Source organism: Microplitis mediator, chromosome 2 (genome assembly GCF_029852145.1).
Source record: "Microplitis mediator isolate UGA2020A chromosome 2, iyMicMedi2.1, whole genome shotgun sequence".
Taxonomy (NCBI): domain Eukaryota; kingdom Metazoa; phylum Arthropoda; class Insecta; order Hymenoptera; family Braconidae; genus Microplitis; species Microplitis mediator.
The window spans coordinates 3570963-3595228 of NC_079970.1; the positions used below are offsets into that span (position 1 = coordinate 3570963).

Here is a 24266-nt window from a genome sequence, read left to right on the forward strand (position 1 = left end):
CCGGCATTTAAATTCATTTGTGAAGTTGCCTTTGATAAAAAATTACAAACTACAATTATTAGATAAAAATGATATTAAAAAAATTTTTAGTTGTTTTTACAAACCCAAGAGCTTTATTTTTTATTGTCATTTGATTAAGTTAATCTAATAAGTAATAATAGTTAAACTTGAGACATTTAATGAGCATGATCAAAGAAAGCGCTCGGTTTTCAAACGCGTAAATATTTTATCACCAACCCTGGGCTTATTTGCATTCAAAAATTTTTAAGTTTCCCGCTAAAAAAAATTATTTTATTTCTCTAAAATTATTGATACAAAAAAAATACTCGAGGATGTGGACTATGGATTAGTTTAGTGACGTAAAAGAATTAAAAGGACTTTTAAATTTTAGTATCCTTTTAAGTCGTTCCTGAAGGACCACGTGACCAAAAGTGATAGCCCTTGTTGTCGGTTGGTGTCGCAACACGGCAACGCTGTGTAGTTTAGTAAAAACCGTGTGGCACTTGTGTCTGGTGCAGCAACACACCCAATGTTTGTGTTGTTTTGATATTTAACGTGATAAACATTATATAAATATTTAAATAATTAAATATGTAGACATTACGTAGTAATTAACTAAAATGTGGACCACCACCAAGACAACCAAGTACGGAGTCGGTGAGTTCAAATAATTTAATAAAAATTAAATAATTATTTCCACTACGTCTTTTATCTTCTACATCAAACTCCTCATCTGTCAAACTCCAAATTATTTTATCTTGTATTAATTTAAAAAAATTTTTTTTTACACTTTAGTTGGTTTAAAAAATTTTTTTACGTCGTGTCAAATTGCTGATTGATTTATCGATGGGCTATGAGCTGTAAATTAATTTACTGACGTTAAAAAATTTAAAAAAATGCCGACTAGACAGGATGGACAATCAGGAACGTGCTCCGTAAACGTGAACACGCTGTTTTAAAGTGTGCGCGCGCGTATATTTTGATACTCTTATGTGTTGGTCCATTCATGCATTGATCGTATTCAAGTACATACTACTCTACGATAGTGTACATACTATATAATATAATATATTTATATATATATACTTAGTAGTATGTATGTATGTATGTATGGATGTCTTTATACATCTATACATGTAATAAGTAAATGTAAGAGCGGGTATTTTATAAGTAAAGTAACAAGAAGTACCGGGCCAGCCTTTTAAAGACTCACTGCAATCATCAATTGGCCCTAAGTAAAAAAAATCCCCTTGAGGAAGATGTCATTCAATTTGAATAAAAAAAACAATATGTATATATTGTTATTTTATGGGTTTAAAAAAATCAATCAAGTAAATATTTAATTATTTGTTTTTTATAATTTATCAGATTGGCGAGGAAATATATTTATATTGGAGCGCCGAAGATAAAACAAACATCAAATTTATAATTTATCAATAGCAAGGAGTTTTTATGAATGGAGTCGACGATCGATCCCGTTGGATAGTTGACGTTTTAATCCGTGTACGTGCTCGAGGGTAATGGGTAGAGAGAAAAGAGAGTAGAGTGGATCAGGTGGATCGGATAGCACTTGAAACAGGATCCACTTAGCGAGCATTATACGCTTGAATAAATTCGTACTTGACACGACGTTTAGTTTTAGTAATTAAAACTTTTTACTCCTAATTTTTGTTTGAATTTTGGGTGCGAGTATCGTTTTATTGGGTGATATAAAAATAGACGGTGATAAGACTGATAGAATGTCAATTTTTATGCTCAGATTATCACCGAAGTATCCCAGAGTTTTATTTTCATATTTTTTTTTTTACTGTACGTTACTTTGTCGATATTTTCTCGTTCGTGCATGAAACTGTCGTTCAATTATTACCCTCGCGTTACCTCAACAAAACGCTCCGGGTGGCACGCAGGTCGCTAAATAAAAAGAACAACTGTATTTATAAGTATATATGGAGTAAAAAAGTATATATATGAATGTATGAGATACATCTATGTATTCATTTGCGTTATATACTTTATTAAACTGTACTGCGTAATGTCAAATGTATAAATATAGAGAACGCGTAATACTATATTTAAATTACTGATACAGTGGCGGGAAAACAAATTTCACTTGGAATTTATAAATATAAACATCAAAGCGATTTTATTTAATGTTTTTTATTCAATAAAATTCATTCATTCATAAATTGTTTATCTATATAACTATCTTATCATTATCATTTATTTTTTAATTAAAATGTTTTAATTGCCGTATTAAAATTCTCATTTCCTGAACCACTGAAACGATTTGTTTTCGGGAGATAGAAAAACTTTTTTTATTCAAACAACAAAAAATACGTTATCGCATATTAGTGGGAAATTGAATGTCATCGTCATATACGAAGAGACAAAAAACGTTGACGTATTATAAATGAAATATATAGTCAATGTTTTTTTGTAAACTCTGCATAAAAAATAATAAAATAAAATTCTGGCATACATTTTTGTCGTCTCATCAAATTATCTTGCGTATCTTATAACTTTCTACCGTGAAAAAGGATAAAAAATAGCTTTCGCTCAAGTACATTACTCTGTACTTATTGAAATATGTAAAATAATAATTCTTATAAATATGTTAAATCATTATGTTGTATATTATTACAAAGTTATATACACATACATGCTAAAAGTTGGACAGAAATAAAACTTTCACCAAGTGGAGTACAAGATGCCAAGTTAAGATCAATAAAACATTTATTTGAAAGCATCCAGGCAGCTTTTAAAAATAAGTACAAAGTGCTTATGATTTCGGGCTAGTATTGTTTACGTCTGCTAGTAGTTATTTGTTGTAATGTAAACCTGCTGTACAATATATATACATATATAGCTCAATGTCTTTGCCCGCGTTTTACTTTTTTCTTTAGTACAGTACATATTTTTTAGTTACCCTCGTAGCTCGTGTAATAGTAACTGTCGCATGTATTATTACAGCTGTAGTATAGCTATAACTTTTACTATAACTATAGTGTTCATTCATCCCCCATCATACTTTAATTCCCATTGGATTTTCTCTCTCTTTCTTTCCCTCTGAAACTTTTTCTCCCTAACATAGTGCAGAGGTTGTACCCGCGTCCCTTGGAAATGTTTTATACACCGAAAGGGAGAGCTATTGATTTGATTCCCCGGGAAAACCTGGGAAACCAGTGAGTTGAAGGAAGACAAAGTGAGAGAATAGAACGAGAGTTGTAGCGGTGGAGAGCAGAGAGTCACCCTCGAATGTGTCTCTTATTCCTTTTTCCTTTGTCCTTTCATTCTTTTCTGTTACTATCATATCTCTATCTCTATACTTTAATTCAAACTACGGGCATCGTGTGAACTTGGCACTTTTGTTACCACACACATATTTATTTTATTTACAAAAACATACAATACTTATTTTTAAATTTTTACGGCTAAAATATTTTTAATTAATTCCAGAGCCCCGAAAATTAATTTCACTTTTTTTTCTTTGTTAAAAAAAAACAAAGTGATATGAATGAAGAATACGTCATTGTTGTTGACTTAAATTGTATGAAAGATGTATATTGAATGTATGAAAATAAAAAAACACGTGTCAGACAAGAGGAGAGTAAGTGCAGACGGTGCAGACGTCTCGGAATCACCGAGGCGTTGGTGTAAGCAGCAGCAAAAGCAGAAGCACCAGCAATAGTTACAGAACAAGCAGTACAAGTTATACACAACAGTATAGACATTTGAAGTAGTAAAAAGCAGGATGCGACAACCATCCACACACTGTAATACATCAGGCGTAAATGCTCATTGAGATGCATCTCTCGTCGTGTCTCTAGCTTTGGCCGGAAGCCTGTATCATACGCACATTGTCAACTGACATCCGCCGTCCAAAGTTCATATATGAAAGTCTTTCTTACTCTAATTCAAATCAATTTTAATCATATTATATATTATATATATATGTATATTTATTACATTCTAATTCTAAATCACAATTATTGTAAATCATTCCATCACATCCGTACTTAATTAATTAATTAGGTGATTAACTAATCAGACATTGTATGATTCCAGCCGTCTACAACTGGCGAGGAGATACTCGGTATGGACTGCCACTGGAAATCGGAGATACGCTCCATATTTTAGAGGAATGCGCAGGTAATAAAGATGATTTCCAAGAAAGTATTATTGCTGTTGTTGCTGTTGTCATTAATTTTTTACACCATTTTGTCTTAGGATGGTACCGAGGGTTCTCGACGAAGAACCGAGCGGTGAAAGGCATATTTCCGAGCTCTTACATCCATCTGAAGCCGTGTAAAATCGAGAACGAAGGCCTCTTTGAGTCGGTGATACCGGAGGAAGATCCAGTGGTACGCGAGGTAACTCTAGTTCTGCGAGAATGGGGTGGAATCTGGAAAAGACTTTATGTGGTAAGTAAACGTCTGCCAACTTTTTCTGTTATTCTTATTATTATTTTATCTTCCGTCTTAAATCTACGGATGTCGTATTAAAAAACGGCCTTCTCGGGCCAAGTACACTCAGACTGACTCGTGAATCACCAATGTAGTCATACCGGCAACTACTATATCTTATCTCAATACAATTCATAAAAATTTTTTTTGTTTAAAACTCAATTATGACTCAAAACATTTATTTTATTACAATATCCTTTGATCAATTTAAATACTCAATATGTATTGATAAATATTGATCACTACTTTTTAATAGAAAATTATAAGCGAAATATTATTAAATAAATATATAAGTATATTAACAATATTTGAATCGCGGATTAAGAATCTCGGATTGAAAAACTGATCTTCGACCTTAGTAAAAATGAAAAAGAGCCGCCTTTGTTTCAAACTAAGCGCGAGCTAGCGAAAAGTCAGGGAGGTGCTGAAAATTTTCGAAAAATCTACCTTCCATTCTGGCTGCCAGATGGCATGTTTTATTTTTTGTTTAAAACTCTATTATGACTCAAAATATTTATTTTATTACAATATCCTTTGATCAATTTAAATACTCAATATGTATTGATGAATATTGATCACTACTTCGTAATAGAAAATTATTTTAAAAATATTACCGACTTTAATAAATAAAACATGATATTTATTTTTACTATTATTATTTTTTTTTTCCCAGGAACGGGAAATCTACAAGTTCAATACTCTACGGAAAGTAATGAGAGAGTTATTGGAGTGGCGACGACAACTTCTAGGAGGTACGTTGACAACAGACCAAACGAGGGAATTGAAATTACGAATCATCAACAAAGTCGACTGGGGAAATCGGTGAGTCAACCAGCATGGACCCCTATAATTGGATTATTATTATTATCATTGTCATTATCATAATTATTTTTTTTTTATTACTAATAATCAAATAGTCTGACAGTTGCTTGACTCATACTCTCATTATTCCACAGACTTTATTTAAAACCAATAATAATAATAATAATTAATATTACTTTTAATTACATCAACTAACAATTACCATTAAAAGTGACGTACGAAAAAAAATCTCTTTATTCATCATTAATTATTACATTAAAATTTAAATATAACAGACGTATTGATACTCGTAAATATTTATGGTATATAATTACTACATATCACTTAGAAACATGCTATGATATATTATTTTTAATATAAAAAAAAAGAAACAAAGCGCTTCTTATCTTTTAAAGCAATTCGATATTGAGAGGCTACTTTTTAAAAACATACAATCGATACAATTAAAGAAAGCTTTGTAAATAAATGACCAAGTGAACAAAGACAATAATCAGATTTAAAACTTATAAATAATACTAAATCTCGATTGGTCCTCAGTACTTATGAGCAGATAATTATAAAGTAGTTCCAGGGCACTAGTTTTCGCCATTTAAAGTTTAAAAAAATATTTATAAAGTATATAATTATTATTAATAATAATTATGAGATTTTTCTTGGAATAAACTCACGGTCTTTTCCATTATTCACCTTTTCAAACAAAGTAACTTGCAGACAGAACGATTATTCATATATTTATAAAGCTATTGAGAAAAAAATATTAAATTGAGAAAATTATTGAGGTCGCTCAAGGACAGTCGGAGCGGTTGCTGAACAAAGATATATAATTATTTAATATATACTTTATTGTACTAAATATATATTTATAGATTGATAACGTTGGCACTATTTTTTTTAAATATTTTTAGTAATTATTTCTAAGTGAAATAATGATAAAAGTTTATGATAATAAAATTGTTTTAGTGAAAAGTTTATGATACTGAACACAATAAAATACAATATGCCCTGGACGGAATATATTTATGCATTACAGTTATAGTATTTAGTTTGAAAATTATATAAAATAATAAGAAACAAATGTGGATTATTATTATTATTAATTATTTAATTAATAATAATAATAATAATAATATTTTTAATTAATTGCTATACGGATTTAACGTTTATCAGTAATAATTATCAGTGCAGATGCATTACTGTTGATTTAATTGTCGTTATGATGACAGTATTCTGTTACTATTAATCGAGAATCGCCGTACGTCGCTTTGCATTAAGAATCGATCGAGTCACAGCCCACTGATTCAAAGCGCGTCGACTTTTTATAATATTTTTATTATTATTTTATTTTTTTATCTTTTGTATCACGCAAACAATTAAATTTAGTAATGCACAACAATTGCACTTTTATTGTCGATTTAAATTTTTAAAATTAATTACTTAAGTTTTTTTAAATTTTCCCTACGTCATTTTACACTGAACAAAAAAATTTGTTACTCATAATGAGTAATGCGCCTTATTTAATTAATTAAAATTTTGATAATTTATACTCCAGTCACATCTAACTAAAGTTAAAAAATTTAAAAAAAACTACCGATTAGTAAATATTAAAATTTATAAATTTAATAATTAAGGCACCAGTGTATTATCACAAGTAATAACTAATAATTGTGGTATTTAAATCTCGGTATCTTTTGACATTTTTTCAATTTCCGGATAAATTGGTGACATTTCTAAAGTACTGGGTGCCGACGGTACGGAAGCAGGTGACGCTCCGCTACTTGATCCGACGTGAAGACGGCGACATAGTTCATTCAGCAATTCATTGAATACCATCATGTTCATATTTTGGCCCAGCAAATGGAGCAAAAGAAAGTCTCCCACCTAAAACAGTCAAAAAAGAATTACATATATTTATTTAAAAAATAAATATAAAAACAAAATATACTTACTTGTGTTTCGCGAACGAGACTGCCAGCTGCAGACGCTGTGCTAAATTTGAATCGTTTTTTAAGAATAGTCTCCCTCGTGCTGGGTAACAGAACAACGGCCATACTGTATAGCAGCGCAACGCCCGACATAACAGCCAGTATGATAAACCAGAACCATAAAAATATGAATATCTTTTCATTGAGAATATTCAAAGCAAGTACACAGAGAGCGTCGAGTTTTTGTATCGATCCAGAGGCACCGTATTTGTGGAATGTACACTTGGTTAAACGTGGGAATATTTCAACCATTGGATCGCTTCGCTCGTCTTGATTCATCTGGCTGAATTTTACAACTTCTGTTCCGTATGTCAAGAATGCCCCGCCAAGGAATGTGTCCACAAAGAAAATGTTACCCACCTACAAGCAATTTCAAATAAATAAATTATTCCGAACCACTAGATAGTGATCATGATCACAACATGTTAAATCCAACGTTGCTTAGATAATTTAAAGTACTTACAACATTGACGAAATTCAATGCTTCACAGAAGAAATAACCAGCAGCATAACTATTATGCAAATGTAAGGTGTCCATAATATATTGAATAAGTCGTGATGTACGTTGCTGACGTTCTTGTTTGGTTTCAACAAGTGTACCACGCATGCCATCGGAAATCATTCTTATTTTACCATCTTCCCATTGCTTCCACATCCAGTGCGGCAGATAGAAGAGTATTCCTTGGAAGAAAAGCATGAAAGGAACCCACTGATAATACGAGTGGTATTTTTTCTCTCCGGTATCTGTTCCCAGTCCAGGTGCTGCTACGTGAGTACCCACTGGCTTCAATGCATTGTCTGGAAGTGTGTATGTGTACGTTATCCAACAAAAGGTGTTGATCACGTGCTCTGTTACCGCTGAATCCGCTATACAGTTAATAGGGTCACCTGGAATTTTAAAACAATGTATTTGTTTAAGGCCGTTTTGGCAGAGCTGAGTTAAAAATTATTTAAAATTATTTACCAATCAAGTTGTTGGCTGTGACGATGATGCAACAGGCGAATAAAATAGCCGACGTGATTCTATAGTGAGCTCTGAAGACCATGTTATCAATGATGGCCTTGTCTATTAAATACCTCACTTTCACAAAACCAGCTACCGCTGATACGAGACCAAAAACTGCCATTTTTGTAACTTTTTATCTGAAAAAATAAAAATAATTATAAAGTAACGGCGTTAGTGGACATAAAATGTTTTAACATGAGACAAGTTGACAACGAGTCCCAAGCTGTACACTGGCTGAGCTTTATTAGTCAATTAATTGAGTCCGGGCGGGGCACGTGCTGTAACCAAGAGGTCAGCCACCAATTAATTTCACCAAAAAGCTCTCAGTACAAATTGTTTGCCAGGTAAATTAACAGCACGTGGGCTTTGATTGTAGAATTTAATTTAATTACAGTTTAATAATTATCCTAGATGTCTTAATTTAATTATTTATCTAAATATATACGGAACTGAGGCATGAGATCGTGTGTCGAGTATTTGCGGTCAATATCCCGAGATATTTTCTTAATTGAAGTAATGATAAAAAAAAATATTTTAACCACTGAATTAACTCTCGACGTCCTTCGGTTAATTCGACTCAATTGAAACGAATAAACGTAAAATTAATGTCTCATATATATTTTTTATTAATATAACATTTATTATTAACTCGTGGGATTTTCAAAATTTATTTTTCAGTTTTTTTTTTTTTGTCCTGAGGTCTGTGACCTGAATATTTTTTTTTCAAACAGCGAAAGTTTATTTACAAAATTTTTGAATATATTTATATTGTTTTTTTTTTTAATCTCAATTTCGATCTTGGCAAAATTTCGGATAAAAATCATAAACTTTCTTTAGTGTCCTTGTGTCTTATTGTCGTCATTTAGCTGGCAAGTTTTGGGACTGAGTACTGGCTGCTGCCCAACAGGTCGCGGTTCATAGTTATAAAAAAATGATGGAAAAACAAATAAATATGTAATGCAGATAATAAATGAAAGCAAGAGATAAATTATTTCCGGAATTCATAGCATCCGGCAATGAGAAATTCATCTCAGTCATACATTTCGCTATGGATATATTCCAGAATATGACGTTAATAAAATAGTAATAATAATTATCGTGTTGATATGCCGACTATTAAATTTAAGTTCGTGCACCACGCGTTCAGCTGGAATTCATGCCGGATGAGTTGAATAATCATCATTTACTCATAACCCACTAGACTGACCAGATAAATTTATATAATAGTAATTGTTAATAATGACAAATAAACTAAAGAGAATTGTCACAATGTCAAGAGGTCTGCTGATTAATTTTTTTTTTTTATACAACTCCTCCAATTTCACGGCTCTATAATCATATTTCATTATCACGAAAATATGATAACCGCAAATGCAAATTAAATCAAAACCGCAATCTAAAACTTCGTGATGATTTTATTTTTAAAAAATTACTTTGTCTCTTGAAGTAAAATTTAAACAATGTCTTTTATATTCAAATATGAGTCACTAATTAACGAGTTACTAAATCACGTATAGACTTTTTAAAGTTTTATCTACGAACATGTATTTTTGGAGTATTATATATTTATAGTCTAGGGAAAAGTTTAATAATATAAATAGGCAATAACCAGTATGTAGTTAAGTTGTATAGTGAAAGGACGAGGATCTTACATTAGCCCAAAGCGCGTTGGCATTTATAATGTGTAATCATGAGACTGGTACAGTTAACTTACTACTATACTATTAAAATACATGAGTCAACACTCAAGACATTTATACATATATGAAACGTTACAATAATAATTTAATTTAAAAATTTTAACTATTTTTTCTCTTCACTATAAATTTATATCTCGATATTTTATTTCCACGCGGTTCGTTACTTCTAATCCTCTTTTATCTTATATACATATAAAATATAAGGAAAAATATATTTGACTAACGTACTTTATCACTTTAAAGTTTTATTTTCAAAGGTATACGTGAACAAAGATTCGAAAATATGATTACGATAAAAAGTAAAATATATATTTTTTTATCTTTGTTTTCTATGACTAAAGAAAATGAACAGCTCATTTAAATAATTATAAATAAATTTAATATAATGAGTATTTAATTATATACACACAATTGTTGGCGAAAGGAAATACGTATATAAATATATATATATGCATAGAAAAAATATATGAGGGCAAGAGTCAGTAAAAAAAAAAAGAATAATATTAACAATAAAAGGCCGCGAAACTCCACTTACTGATCGCGCTCACTTTGTTTCTTATGTAGTCTAGTGTAAAATTACAAAATGTTTAATCTTTAAGTAGTCTGATGTACACTTAGAGCAACAAACGTTTACGCGAGAATGTTATCGGCTTACATGACAACTTTAGCAAGTAAAGGACTCGAGCGAACTATTAAGACTGAAGTTTTTTTTGAATTTAATTTTATTACCCTCACATGTGTTTCAAATGTTTAAATAGATAAACAATCTTTGCGCATGTATGCATATCACACATCTACTGTTTATGTGTACGTAATTTTAATGACTTATTAAATCAAATTATGCTCCAGTTTCATCATACGATGCAGCTTAATTAATTTTTTTACTGCTCGATAAACAATCAAATAAATAAATTAATTATTTTTAAATAAAATTTAAATTTCACTTGAATATTTAGACACATTCACGTTAAAAAAAAAATTTCAAACTTGGCACTAAAATAAAATTTTATAACAATGGTAATGAGCACAGTTAGTTTAAATTATCTAAGTAAACTTAATAAGTAGTCACAGTAAAAATAAATCACCTCACCTAATCCTGCGATTATTTCCAAGCGCTTTCAGTAAATTTAACTTTTTTTAAATTATTATTATTATTACTAATAATAATAATAATTTATTTATTTATTAATTATTAATGAACGAGTATATTTTTTTCGAGTAGGTAAAAAAATGAAAACAAATAAAATTACAATAAAACAAAAAGCACTCGACGCTCGGGGGCTTTATGGAGTAAAAAAAAGTAGCGGTTACAGGAGACGCGCGTCGCGCCAACTCAGGGCCCGAAGAGCGACTCACAAGCAACTGGCTTGTAATTCTCTCTCTCTAGTTTGCTGCGTGGGCCCCACCACCCGCCATGTTGCGCGCCACCAAGATCCACAAGCTTCACATTCACATCGACATCAGGATCCAGGTGTTCAGCTTAGAAAATCATCTGAAACCAAATACTGCTCATAGTTTACTTGAGTTATACAGATACCACAATCTATAGTATCTACATCCACATTCATCTTTACCTGATTCATCATCTAAAGATTTACTCCGTTCTGTCATTTGATTGTTCTGTTTCCTGGTTTGATAAATCTTATACATGACTTGTCATTATCATAAACAAATGGATAAAAGTATTTTGTTTAAAAAATTCAAGACTAAATGACAGTGGACAATGACGATGTACTTGAAAGATCTAGATGAACGATAATTCAAGTCTTAGTAAGAAGATACTTGGGGTCGTGACTTTTATGAAGTGCACTTGAGTCATGCGATATCATTGCAACTGGAATAAGAACCAGTAGAATTACACATGAGTAGCAAAAAAAATATATAAATTGACTTAAGAAAAGAGAAGACACGAAGCTGAGTACAGCAACGGCATGACAGTGATCGTTCACACGATCGATAGCAAGTCAAGAAGCCCCTATGAAACGTGATGTTTTCATCTTGCTCGTGGTCATACGATCCACCTTTGCGGATCCTTGTCTGCTTAATACTCTGCTCGCATTTGCAATACCATCATCATCAGCAGCAGCAGCAGAGGAAAAAGCCCGGAGAGGCTATATACCGGAGCTGGACTTTTGTGGTGGGTGAGCCAAGGTTTTCAGCACGGTGAATACGCGGTAACCATGCTGAGAACCTGTTCCCCCTTGGAGAGCGTCTGAGGCAAACGTTACAGGCTCTTTAAAGTCCCTCTTCCTACTTGTTTCGTGTGAATATGAAAGCGAATACGTATATGTACTGTGTAGCACACAGACTGCTGATGCGATGCTAGTGAGGACGTGAGGATCGTGTGTAGATGGACACTGCGTACCCTCAGTGCTCGTCGGTATATGTAGCATACTAATACTCGACACAATAAAATACTATACAGAATATACTGATGCCAGTAAACTTATACCCGACTCCCTCAGCCTCGAGCCACGGCACAGCATAATAATGCCGGATTTCTTGCCGGCGTAACACGTGGGCTATTTCGTTCGTCTCGTGTGCGAGTCTACATGCACGTCCACATGCTTGGTATGGGTTTTATCTCATCCGCTCGGTCGGGGTATTCCTGAATAAGAGAATATCTTGAACTTGAGTTCATGATGAAACATCTCTTCCTTTTCTCCTCCTTCATCTTCCCGCCTACTCTTCATTCCCATTACCAGCACCAGTACCAGCATCAGCCTCGTCATCCTCTTGTACTTGTTCATCTCGCCACAGTTGAGTTTGTAGTGATGCTCAACTATACATATATGTACACACTCAATGCAACTCAACTGAGCTGAACTCAACTTCTATCCTCTTTTGTGTAGTGTGTTGGTCTTTCACATTTGGAGCCGCGTGGTTACGCGGTCGTAAGGACAAGCCTCAAAGCCAACACGACACACAAGTAGAGCCAATAGTCAGCCATATCAGGGCTATTTGTACGTGTAAGTTTCAACGCCTGCGTATTCATCACACACATTTATACAAGTAACTTTAATTATACAGGGAATAAGTTTGTGTGTGTGTGTGTGTGCTGTAGGGAGGCTGGTGGAAATGCTGCTAGACACGGGAACTCCGGATCGCTTCGGCTACCGGCGATTCCTTGTACATGCCTGCCGGGTTTGGTTGTAAAAAAAATTCAAAGGGCTTAATGAATGGCGGGAATCGTCGGACTTAATAAGTGTACAACCGGGTGCACTATCCTCTGCTCCGAAGCTAGCGATTCTTTCAGGTTATTTTCTTTGTTTGTACCAGCAAAGGTAAAAGAACTTTACAACCTCTGCTTCATCTCCTTCTCCTTATTCTCAAACAGTTTATTACTTTTCGAACATTACATTCAGAAGGAATTGCTCCAATGGCACAATAATTATCAATGATTGCTGCCTACCGACTTACAAATTTTTTTTCACCCAGTATTGCACCAAGGTCGCAATAGTAAATCACCGATTCGCCCAATCCTGGTCTTGGATCTAGTAGCCTTGAAAAAAAATTTTTTAATCTTAAGCGGAATTACGCACTCAGATTGGTGATTATTGAATAAATTGTAGTTTTGTTAAATTAAATAAATAGTGTATCATTAAATACTAGTACACGTATGTAATATATGTTATGTGTAATGAAATTATTTAGTAAAGTGGACGGCAAAGTACGTTTAATAATGTAGCATTGGGACTAATTGTAAGTGAGGAGAGAGGGCTCGCGGGATTTGACCCTGACATCCATTATCTCACGTATATTTTACATTGGAAAACGCCGGTACTGATCGTTATATATATATACAATATCGAATGTAGTTTGCCAGTATAGCACAAAAGAGGATTTCTATGTATATACATACATACATACATATATTTTAAGCCGGCGCCAGGACTGCCCACCCACGTTAATCCGGATTAAATCTCAATTTCACAGTATAATCTGCCCGCGACAAATTTCATCGTTACAAGGAAACCCTTTGCAATTTTCATATGCATATCCATGTTCATATATACATATACATTAATTATAACTTTTAAATACAATGTAGTATATTTGATAAATATGTAATTACATATATTATACACTGTAAAAAATTGAGAGTGAACGGATTTTATTTCCATTTGACTTCACTCGGAATTCCAGAGTTTAAAAAAAAATTACTCCGCATACGGAGTAAATAGGGAGTTTATTTTTTCGACGGAGTGCTTTCGGAGCGATGTGGATTTTATTTAAATCCACATTCACTTCAATTTGGGGTTTTAATGTCAAAATGAACTTCTTTGTGGAGTTGATTTCACTCCGGGGATAAATTATACACAAAAAATTATCCGCTCCACATTAACTCCGGTTTTAATGAACGTTCACTCAAATTTTTTACAGTGTCATGTATGGATAGCGCATTGAACTTTTTAAATTTTGTAAGATGATTCAGTCCACGTTTTAGCGGCTCCAGCTCGTGTTGTGTTTTATTATATTTTAACAGAATTTGAAAATGACTATTGTGTCCACGAGTTTAACATGCTGCCACTGGGAATAAATACCAAGCATCAAAGTTGTTCTTCATATATATATATATGTATATAAATTTACATTTATTTATAATACGAGTTTATTCGTGACCAGTGACGCCAATGCATATATAGGACCAACCGGTTATCGTCTTCTTAATTTCTTCTCAAGTCTTATTGGTCTATCTGACGTTATCTTTTTACTTTAAAAAATTCAAACTAACACCTAGTGTATTCATATATCTTTACTATATTTAACACCAAGATTAAGGTCGCATATGCTTTACAAATGACATTTGAACCGCTTGCATTGCGCTAATCTATTAATACAAGTGATTAATTATTTTTTTTAAATTACAATCTCTATTGTTTATTATAAATTAATATCTAAACTCATGACACAGTTATTCGCTTCGTAGCAAGTTTCGAAGTATCCAATTTTATCCTCCATTGTCATAAGTATTTAATATCGTCAGCGAAAAATTAATTTATCACTTGTAGATTTTTTTTTGTGAGAAACTTATCGTCAAACTTTAAACAGTATGAATATTAATGAGACTAGATAGTAATAAAAAAGTTTGAAACTTTGATAATTAAATTGTCATTATAGGAGTAGATGAGTAGCAAGTAAATGATTTAAACTGCTGATCTAAATGACTGCGTGGGATTTCCTCTGTTAAAGATAATAATTTTTCTATTGTTATGCATAAATATATAAAGTAATGGAGCATATTATATATATAAGAGCTGCCATTTTGTCTTGAGAGTGTATATTGTTGATGAAAATAGCACGAGGCTATCGAGTTTACATCCAATCCCTATCAGATTGTATGATCATCCGCGTCAATTACGATCTATGAATCAGCTTATTCAATAGTAACATCAAAATAAATAATAGATGAATTAATTTATTCGCGATAAACATTGAACTTAACATAAATCTAATCTAAAACATCATCCAGCTCTTACAAGTTAATGCCGATTTTCTGTTTAAGTAAATGTAATATAAATAAATTTTTTAACCCGGGCATTGGATTGGCTCGAAACCCGTTTTCCAACATCAGGCCTTATTATTATTTTTAGTGCCAAAAGAATTTATATACATTTAAGAATATCCGATATCTTTGGAAAGGGACATAGGTCCCAAGACAACACAGCACGGCGGACATTGGCTGAACCTGTCTCCACGCATTCAAGTCTCTTACATTAGCTCTCGCCGGCATTCCATCAACCAAGGGGGCCTTTAAGGCCCATCAGGCACGGATACAACCTCTCATGGGCCCTTTTATCTTCATTTAAATATTCATTTTCAAATATATTATTTTTTTTTACTCAGCTAAAACTGCTCTGTTCTAAACCCGCCACGCCCACGACAATTTAATTCAAATAATTTTATTTTTTAATTATTTAAATAATTACCGCTCATTTTTCCAAGTTCTGATTCATGTTGGCACTAATTACTGGAGTAGGTAATTTTAAAAATAATTTGCGGATAGATTTGATTGAAGGGGTTCTTAGGATAGATACACCATTGAACGGCCAAGGGTGTGGGAGTCATGAACACCGGAAGACTTTTGCTTCAAGTTTACTAACAAAGGCGAACAGTGAAGCTGACCGATGGCATATGTTTGGTATATGGACATACTTATATACCTGTATACGTATACATATATATATACATATATTTTATCTTTACTCTTGAACTGAGAGAAGGCTCTTAAGAGGAGAGTTTTAGGGATCACGCAGGTTCATTCTATTCAGGTTTATTCCAATTCCCAGAGCCCACCGACCGAAGCCTCAAAGGTATTCCCAGAGTGGGGTCTGAGTCTGGGTCTGAGTAAAGCAATCGCGAAAGTGACTGAAAATACCATTCGCCACAATGCCCCCCGGGAGATTTGGGAATTGTAAATAACCTAAGGTTTGACCCCAAGGACTTCGGACTCGCTCGACCAAACCTTTTAAAGTAATGAGAATTTTTTTTAAAATTCATGACATTGCTCTTCTGTGGACGGTTAATTTTTACGGACTAATTTTTTTTTTTTGTCTATTTGTCGCAAATTGCAAAATGAATATTTATTTTATTGTTATGCGCAATGGGCTTTTGTATAAACAAAAATACGTTTTTTTTTTACTGAAGGCGTTTTTAATTTTTTTTCTACTTGGTTGTGTTTTTCTGGTACTGAGGTAACACTAGAGGTTTACCTGCATTCCATTCACGGTTACGAAGGGTACGAGGATCGAATAAAGGTGAAGTACTTTCTTTGTGGTCGAGTATGTTCCGAGAAATTTGAATGCGTCACGATGTATGAGAGTAAATACATACATATATGTATATATAAGTATATGTGTGGATGTGAATTGTATGAAAATTCCAATAAATTTAATCCGCCCACGATAAAGAAAAATTTTAATGCGTTTAAATAGCTGGTGCGAAGTAAATAAAATTTTTTTTATCTAAGTATTGAACATAAAAAATATCCAAGTTGAGAAAAAATATACAATTGATGGGTAAATATGTAAATGGAGTAAATAAAAAATATCAAGAAAACATCTGATTAAATGAGTTTTAAAAATAAACAATTCGATTACACGAATTAAAGTAAACAAAATTTTTAAAAGAATTTTTTGGTAATAAATTTTCATTATGAAACGTCAGATAATTATATAAAATATTAATGATAAATTATTAAAAAATTTATTAAAATAATAAAATTATTTTTTTTGTTAAAGAAAACTTGGGTTGGATCTGGTACCACGTCAAGGAGCGCACATGGTCGATCCAGACTCAATGTCAGTCGTGGAACTCTACCATGTGGTAATTAATTATTTAATTACTTGAAAAATAAATTGCAAGGATGAAAACTATAAATTTTTTAAAATTTCTAGCATTTGCAAAGCGCAGAAAATTCTCAAGGTGCATCAGCACGTGGAACCCTCCGCCGCAAAGAGCAGAAAAAAGTTCTGACCCATCATCTTTATTTTTGCATGCGCGATTTCGGACATTCCGTAGGCGAGGATACTGAAATATATTTTTCCCTGTGGGATTCTCGCCGCGGCGAGTATCTGAGCGAGAGATTTCTCGTTAAAATATCCAAAGAAGGTTTTTCAAATTATGTTGAAAAGCTGCACAGCAACTGTACCATTTTTACTGACCTCGGTAACGCAGACCTCAGTCGGGATTTATACGTGATCGCTCATGTGATGCGTTGCGGTCGTATGCTTTACTCCGATTCAAGTAAAAATAAATCTGGAAGTGTTGTCTATCGTCGGCCACATGGAGTTGGTGTTTTATCTCTCGCTGAAGCTGCTCAAGATCACGCTGAAGAACTCGAGATGACATTCAAGGTTACTCTTATTTTTAGTTTACTTAAGAATATTTTTTTGCCATCATAATTATTTTTATTTAACTTAATTACGTACTCCTGTAGGTGTATCAAGGGGAAGAGAAGGAATTTCATCAACTGCACGAGCAAATAATAAAAAATAATAAATGTTCACCGCTACCAGGGCAACCGAATTACGGAATAGTGGTGTCCCTACGTGTGTTACACGGAGAGCTGTCACAAGTCCGTGAGGAACATCCTCATTTATTTAAAAATGTATGTTTAACACGTAAACTCGGTTTTTCGGACGTTATAATGCCGGGCGACGTGAGAAATGATTTGTACCTGAGACTAGAGCGCGGAGAATTTGAACGCGGCGGTAAATCGACCGGTAAAAATATCGAGGTAATTTTATTTTAATTACTCGAGTTTATTTTTGTATTAAAACTAATTAGAACCAATAACTAATGAAATTTAATTAATTGTAGGTAACAATGCTGGTGCTCGATGCCGAAGGGAAACCACTCGAAGGCTGTTTATTCGGCGCCGCTGGTATGGAAGGTAGTTCTGAGTACCAAAGTTTAGTAATTTATCATCACAATAGTCCTTATTGGGGCGAGACTGTCAGATTAGCGGTGCCAATTGAAAAGTTTTACGGTAGTCACATAAGATTTGAATTCCGTCACTGCTCCAGTAAGTAACGACAATTTAATGTAATAAATTTAAAATTACAGTACAGTAAATAAATAAATAAATGTTTTTTTTAGCTCGCGAAAAAAGTGATAAAAAATTGTTTGACTTTGCATTCGTACGTCTAATGGAGCCAGACGGTGGTGCTACAATCCAAGACGGTTTGCACGAGCTCTACATATATAAATGTGAAGAACGTGCCAAATTAGATTCATTGAGTTACTTGTCGTTGCCATCAAATGCCCGTGAGCCAAATTGTCCAGGAGTACCACCGTTTACAAGATCACCCAAGGAAGCTGTTTTCGTAACGACATTACTGTGTAGCACAAAATTAACGCAGAATGTCGATTTGCTGAGTTTATTACAGTGGAAAGCGCATCCTGAAAAAATAGCAGAAGCACTTGGACGGGTTTTACGACTTGATGGTGAAGAACTCGTTAAATTTTTGCAAGATATACTTGACGCTCTATTTGCGATGTTTCATACTGAGGATGGCAATTCAACAGCACACTCTGGCCTAGTATTTCAAGTCCTTGTTTCAATATTTAGTCATTTAGAGGACGTTAAATTTGAACACTTTAAGCCTGTGATAGACGCGTATATATCTGGTCATTTTGCAGCAGCATTAGTTTACAAAGGTCTATTAAGTAGCGTCCAGCATTGTGCTGATTGGGTTACCGCTGCCGAGAAACAAGAGCCTATTATGAAGTGTTTCCGCTCACTCGAGTACATCTTCAAGTTTATCATACAAAGTAGACTGTTATTTGCTCGCGCAACTGCTGGTCAGTACGAGGACAGTTTCAAACGTGATCTCTACTGCGTATTTGCGGCACTAAATAAAATGCTCACGTTGACATACGAAACTGTTTTGTATTCCCAAGTCGCATTACTGTTGTCTATATCTGCTGTTTTCGAGCAGCTCGAAGTTGTACTGCCGGCGCTAGAAGTTGCTAAACTAACATGCACGATGCTGGACTCGGTACCCCGAGAACCGCCGCCGCAACTTCTGCAAGCCAAACTTCTGGCAATTAAAAATCTTGTTACCTCAATACTATTTCAGGATGACGAGAGCAGAAATTTGTTACTGATGACCATTTGTCGTCACTTGAGAATACACTTAGCAAGAAGAGAAGAGTTGAGATCTTGTACAGACATATTGGGAGAAATATTGAGCTTTCTTTACAAACGCGGATGCGATACAAATAAAGTTAACAATTGTATTCATCATGACATTGAAATAATATGTATATCTATACTAGATGTTTTGGTACAAACGATATTGATAATTGTCAACACCAGCGGACCAGTATTGGGATGTCTCGTTGCCTGTCTGATTGGACTCCTTCAGCAGCTAGACGAGTACCATTACGCGCGACTGTGGGAAGAATTAAGCCACGGCGGGGAACGTAAGCCACTGAAAGATTTTCTTTTCCGGGTATTTTTGGTCCTAAAAGATCTTGTCCGTCAAGAAGTATTTCCGCCCGACTGGTTGGTTATGAGGATGCAGGCCAATAACGTTATTTTGAAATCATTACAAGAGTTAGCCCAACCACTGGCCTTCAAATTTCTCCATGGTAACTTTGACTCTCAACTCTGGTCAACGTATTTCAATCTCGCGGTGGCTTATCTTACCCAGCCGTCACTGCAGCTGGAACATTTTTCTGAAGTTAAACGGGAAAAAATAGTGGAGAGATACGGCGACATGAGAGTACTTATGGGTTTTCAAATTCTGTCAATGTGGTCGCATTTGGGAGAACGTAAACTTGAATTTATACCGGGTATGGTTGGCCCTTTTCTTGAAGTAACACTTGTTCCCGAAAGTGAATTGCGTAAAGCAACGTTACATATCTTTTTTGACATGATGGAGTGCGAGCAACTAGCACGTGGCAGCTTCAAGTCCGTCGAGTCCGAGCTGATTGATAAACTCGACATCTTGATAAGCGAAAACAAAGGAGACGATGAATACCGACAATTATTCAATACCATGTAAGCAAATTTTTTTTACCACTTGCTGAAAATAATTCAACTTTTTTTTTATGCAAACAAATAATCAGCGTCACTTAACATACTAACATATTAATTATTCTAATTGCTTATTAACTTTTTTACGCTGCTTCAGGGAGCATCTTAGCGCCGTGTAAGTTATTTAATAATTCATAAATTACTTATAGTTATTTATTTAAATCGATTGTTTATTGTATTAATTTAAAGGCTGCTAGATCGAGTGCAATCAGAAGATCCAACGTGGAAAGACAGTGGTACGGCATTTATTACCTCAGTTACCCGGCTACTGGAGAGACTTCTTGACTACCGGAGTGTTATACAAGGCGACGAAAACCGTGACAAACGCATGTCATGCACGGTTAATTTGTTGGTAAGAAAATATAAATAAATAAAATAATTGTTTATTTATCATATTGACGTCAATATATCAGTTAATAATATACCAATAAATATTAATTAAAAATTATACTAATTACTTGTCTTGCTGTAAGTTATTTATTGCAAACAAGTGTGAATAGCCGTGATAATTGACCGTGAAAATTATTTGCCACGTGTTCTTCTTATGCAGTTATATATATATACTTTTTTTTTTACGAGTATATAAAGAGGATCATAAAGTACTCGGTGAGGTCTAATGAGTTGTCATTCATAGATTAAGTATTACAGTGAACGGAATATTTTTATTTAAGTGTTTATTTAATAATAATAAATAATAATACTAATAATAATAATAATAATAAATAAATAAATAATGGGTCCTATTTCATTGTTTCTGCAGAATTTTTACAAAAATGAATTCAATCGTAAAGAAATGTACTTGCGGTACATTTACAAGCTTCACGATCTCCATTTGGCAGCTGAAAATTACACAGAAGCAGGATTTACGATGAAACTTTATGCTGATCAGTTGAGCTGGGACTCGACGATACTGCCCGCTGATCATGTGCATCCTCAACAGGCAGAGTGGCAGCGGAAGGAACTTCTATACTATCAAATAATTCATTACTTTGATCGCGGCAAATGCTGGGAAAAGGGTATCCCGCTTTGCAAAGAGCTGGCTGGACTCTACGAGACACGTCTGTATGATTACGCGAAGCTCAGTCAAATTTTAAAAATGCAAGCTAAATTTTTGGATAATATTCTTACGCAACTGAGACCCGAGCCGGAGTACTTCCGCGTCGGGTTTTACGGTCTCAGCTTTCCACTATTTGTTCGGGTGAGTAATTTATATATTTTTAATTGTTTATTTAAGTATTTAAATATTCATTTTATTTTTATTGCAGAATAAATTGTTTATTTATCGCGGTTTGGAGTATGAGAGAATAGGTGCCTTCACACAAAGACTTCAAACAGAGTTTCCAAGCGCACAGATACTGACTAAAAATTCCCCACCGGATGATAGCATTATCACTGCTGAAGGTCAATGTGAGTATTTTATTAAATCCCCTATTAATAATTCATCATCGCGCTGATTAAAATGATTATTAATAATGCTTTGATAATTTTATCTTAATAGATATTCAAATATGTAACGTAAAGCCAATCCCGGAAGAGGGTAGCTTGGCATGTACAGTAGGAGAAATACCGGAACGTGTGGTCGCGTTTTATCTCGTTAATGACGTACGTAAATTTACATTCGATCGACCCTTGCACCGGGGGCCAGTTGACCGTGAAAACGAATTCAAATCGCTGTGGATTGAACGCACGACATTAACAACAGAGGCCAAGTTGCCGGGTATATTACGTTGGTTCGAAGTTATTGAGCGACGTTCCGAGCTTTTAGCACCGGTGCAGTATGCATGCGAGACGATGCAGAACGTCGAGACGGAATTGCGTCGTCTGGTTGCTCAGTATACCGCGGAGCCACATCGTAACATAAATCCATTCAGTATGAGATTGCAGGGAATAATAGATGCCAATGTAATGGGAGGAATAACAAAATATCAAGAGGCTTTTCTGACTGCTGAATTTGCGCGACAAAATCCTGAGATGGTACCGCATGTTAATAAATTAAAAAATTTAATTCTTGATCAAATAAGCGTATTAGAGTCGGGGCTGGTTCTTCATGGGCAAATAGCGCCAGCTGGGGTGCAGCCGCTTCACAAGAGACTGATTGAAAGATTTACGCAGCTCAAACAGAGCCTGGGTAATTTAACGAGACAACGTACAATTCATCAAGACAGTATTATTAATTCGCCATTGCCACCATTGCCAATAAATGAGAAACAACGACCGGCTACTCTGGACACCGTGGGATCAAGACTCTCTCACGCTGACAGTGACGGATTACCTGAGGACGAGGGATTTTATACGCGAGTAGACGGAGCACCGCCGCCGATACCACAGCGCGAAGTGCGTCCACGGTCAGTCGGATATGGATCGACACCACCGAGACTGACTCATCACAGGACACTCAGCAAACCTCTGAGTCCCAAACTACCGCTAAGACACTCGCTGCCGACTCCAACTGATGGTCAAGACCCAGCGAACATGCGAAGCTCCTGGAGTGAACCGGGAACCGAACAAGCTCCGCCTCTTCCACCTCGCGGGTGCACTCCCGACAAACGGGAGTCTAACAACCCTAGTATCGTTGTACCTCCCGCACCTCCCAAGCGACTGACGACTCACCGACGCAACACCGATTGGAGTACTGAGGATGACATCGACAACTCAAATGACCTCAGAGATACCAATGATTTGAGAGACTCAGGCATTTCTACTACCAGTTTCCAAGACTTTCAGCAACACCTCACTAATTTAAATAATCTCAGCTACGAAGACTTTGAGCCACGATCGAGAACCAATGATATCATGAATATTTCACCGCCTTCTGTGATAAGTTCTCTCAATGTTTCTACTGTTAGCTTTATGAGTTCTACATTCCAAGGACCGCAAATTCTTCTGGATCAAGATGTAACTTTTTTTATTCAATACCAATAACTACAAATTAATAATAATAATAATATTAATAATTAATTATTTGTTTTCTAGTCAAGTCCGCCGCCGATCCCACCAAAAGTAAATCAAGACACACCATCAGCGCCTTCAACTCTTGAACGGGCGAACCGCGTCCACGTCCACGGGGGAACTGGGCACGTAGAAAATTACTCGGTGCCGAAATTACAAACTCTATCCGTCGCAACTGATGGCGAGAGTACTGTATAATATTACAAGTCGAATCTCCTCCTAGTCTTAGCAGTAGTCATTACTATTATTATTATATCATAATTATTATTATTATTAAAATTTAAATAATATATTTAACAAGAGAAAATACGTTTTTATGTATTGCTGCACAACTCAACAGTTAATGTTGAAAAAAAATAACACTAAAGATAATTATTGATATTAATTACAAAAATTAGCTTTAAGATGATCCTCAGATAAGAGAAACCGCGACGATTTATTTTTTTTTTTAAATAGAGCTTGCAATCGATGAATTAATTAATCATGTAAATCAGTAATTAAATTTTTTTTTTTTTTTATGCAGATATTTAATTTTTTTTTGTTAATCCGTAAACTCAAAGATGCGCTTCCGGATTTAAAAGTTATATTTTACAACAAACTTATTTATACACTTAGACTGTAATCTTTTTAACGCGTAGCTTATATATAAATTAATTTATATAATATATTATTAAATAAATAAATAAAAAGGTCAATGTATTAAAATAATAAATAATATTAAGATCGATATATAAATTATGTATTTTGTCATCATGTTTATTCGTATAAATATATACAAAAATTTGAGTATTATCTTGT

At 34.2% G+C, this 24266-nt stretch overlaps 2 protein-coding genes across 5 annotated transcripts; one reads left to right on the forward strand and one right to left on the reverse strand.

Moving 5' to 3' along the window:
- The first annotated feature begins 102 nt into the window (after positions 1–102).
- Positions 103–24217, forward strand: LOC130663388 (dedicator of cytokinesis protein 3). 2 transcript variants are annotated; one of them, XM_057462573.1, is made up of 15 exons: positions 103–657; positions 4066–4149; positions 4228–4421; positions 5137–5285; positions 17215–17299; positions 17371–17829; positions 17913–18212; positions 18296–18500; positions 18575–20483; positions 20617–20634; positions 20709–20871; positions 21280–21717; positions 21785–21926; positions 22018–23414; positions 23493–24217. In XM_057462573.1, the coding sequence occupies exons 1-15, from the start codon at positions 621–623 to the stop codon at positions 23664–23666; spliced, it is 5754 nt and encodes a 1917-aa protein (XP_057318556.1). In that variant the 5' UTR covers positions 103–620; the 3' UTR covers positions 23667–24217. The 2 variants fall into 2 exon arrangements, with proteins under 2 accessions (XP_057318556.1, XP_057318557.1); XM_057462574.1 differs by lacking the exon at positions 20617–20634.
- On the reverse strand, positions 5504–11339 carry LOC130663393 (innexin inx3). Of its 3 annotated transcripts, none has more exons than XM_057462581.1 (5): positions 11059–11339; positions 8232–8410; positions 7731–8155; positions 7232–7627; positions 5504–7163 (listed from the first exon to the last, which is right to left on the reverse strand). In XM_057462581.1, exons 2-5 carry the CDS (start codon positions 8392–8394, stop codon positions 6957–6959), a joined length of 1191 nt encoding a protein of 396 aa, XP_057318564.1. In that variant the 5' UTR covers positions 8395–8410; positions 11059–11339; the 3' UTR covers positions 5504–6956. The 3 variants fall into 3 exon arrangements, with proteins under 3 accessions (XP_057318564.1, XP_057318565.1, XP_057318563.1); XM_057462582.1 differs by lacking the exon at positions 11059–11339 and adding an exon at positions 10509–10650; XM_057462580.1 differs by having other exon boundaries at positions 5505–7163; positions 11064–11339.
- Positions 24218–24266: the final 49 nt, after the last annotated feature.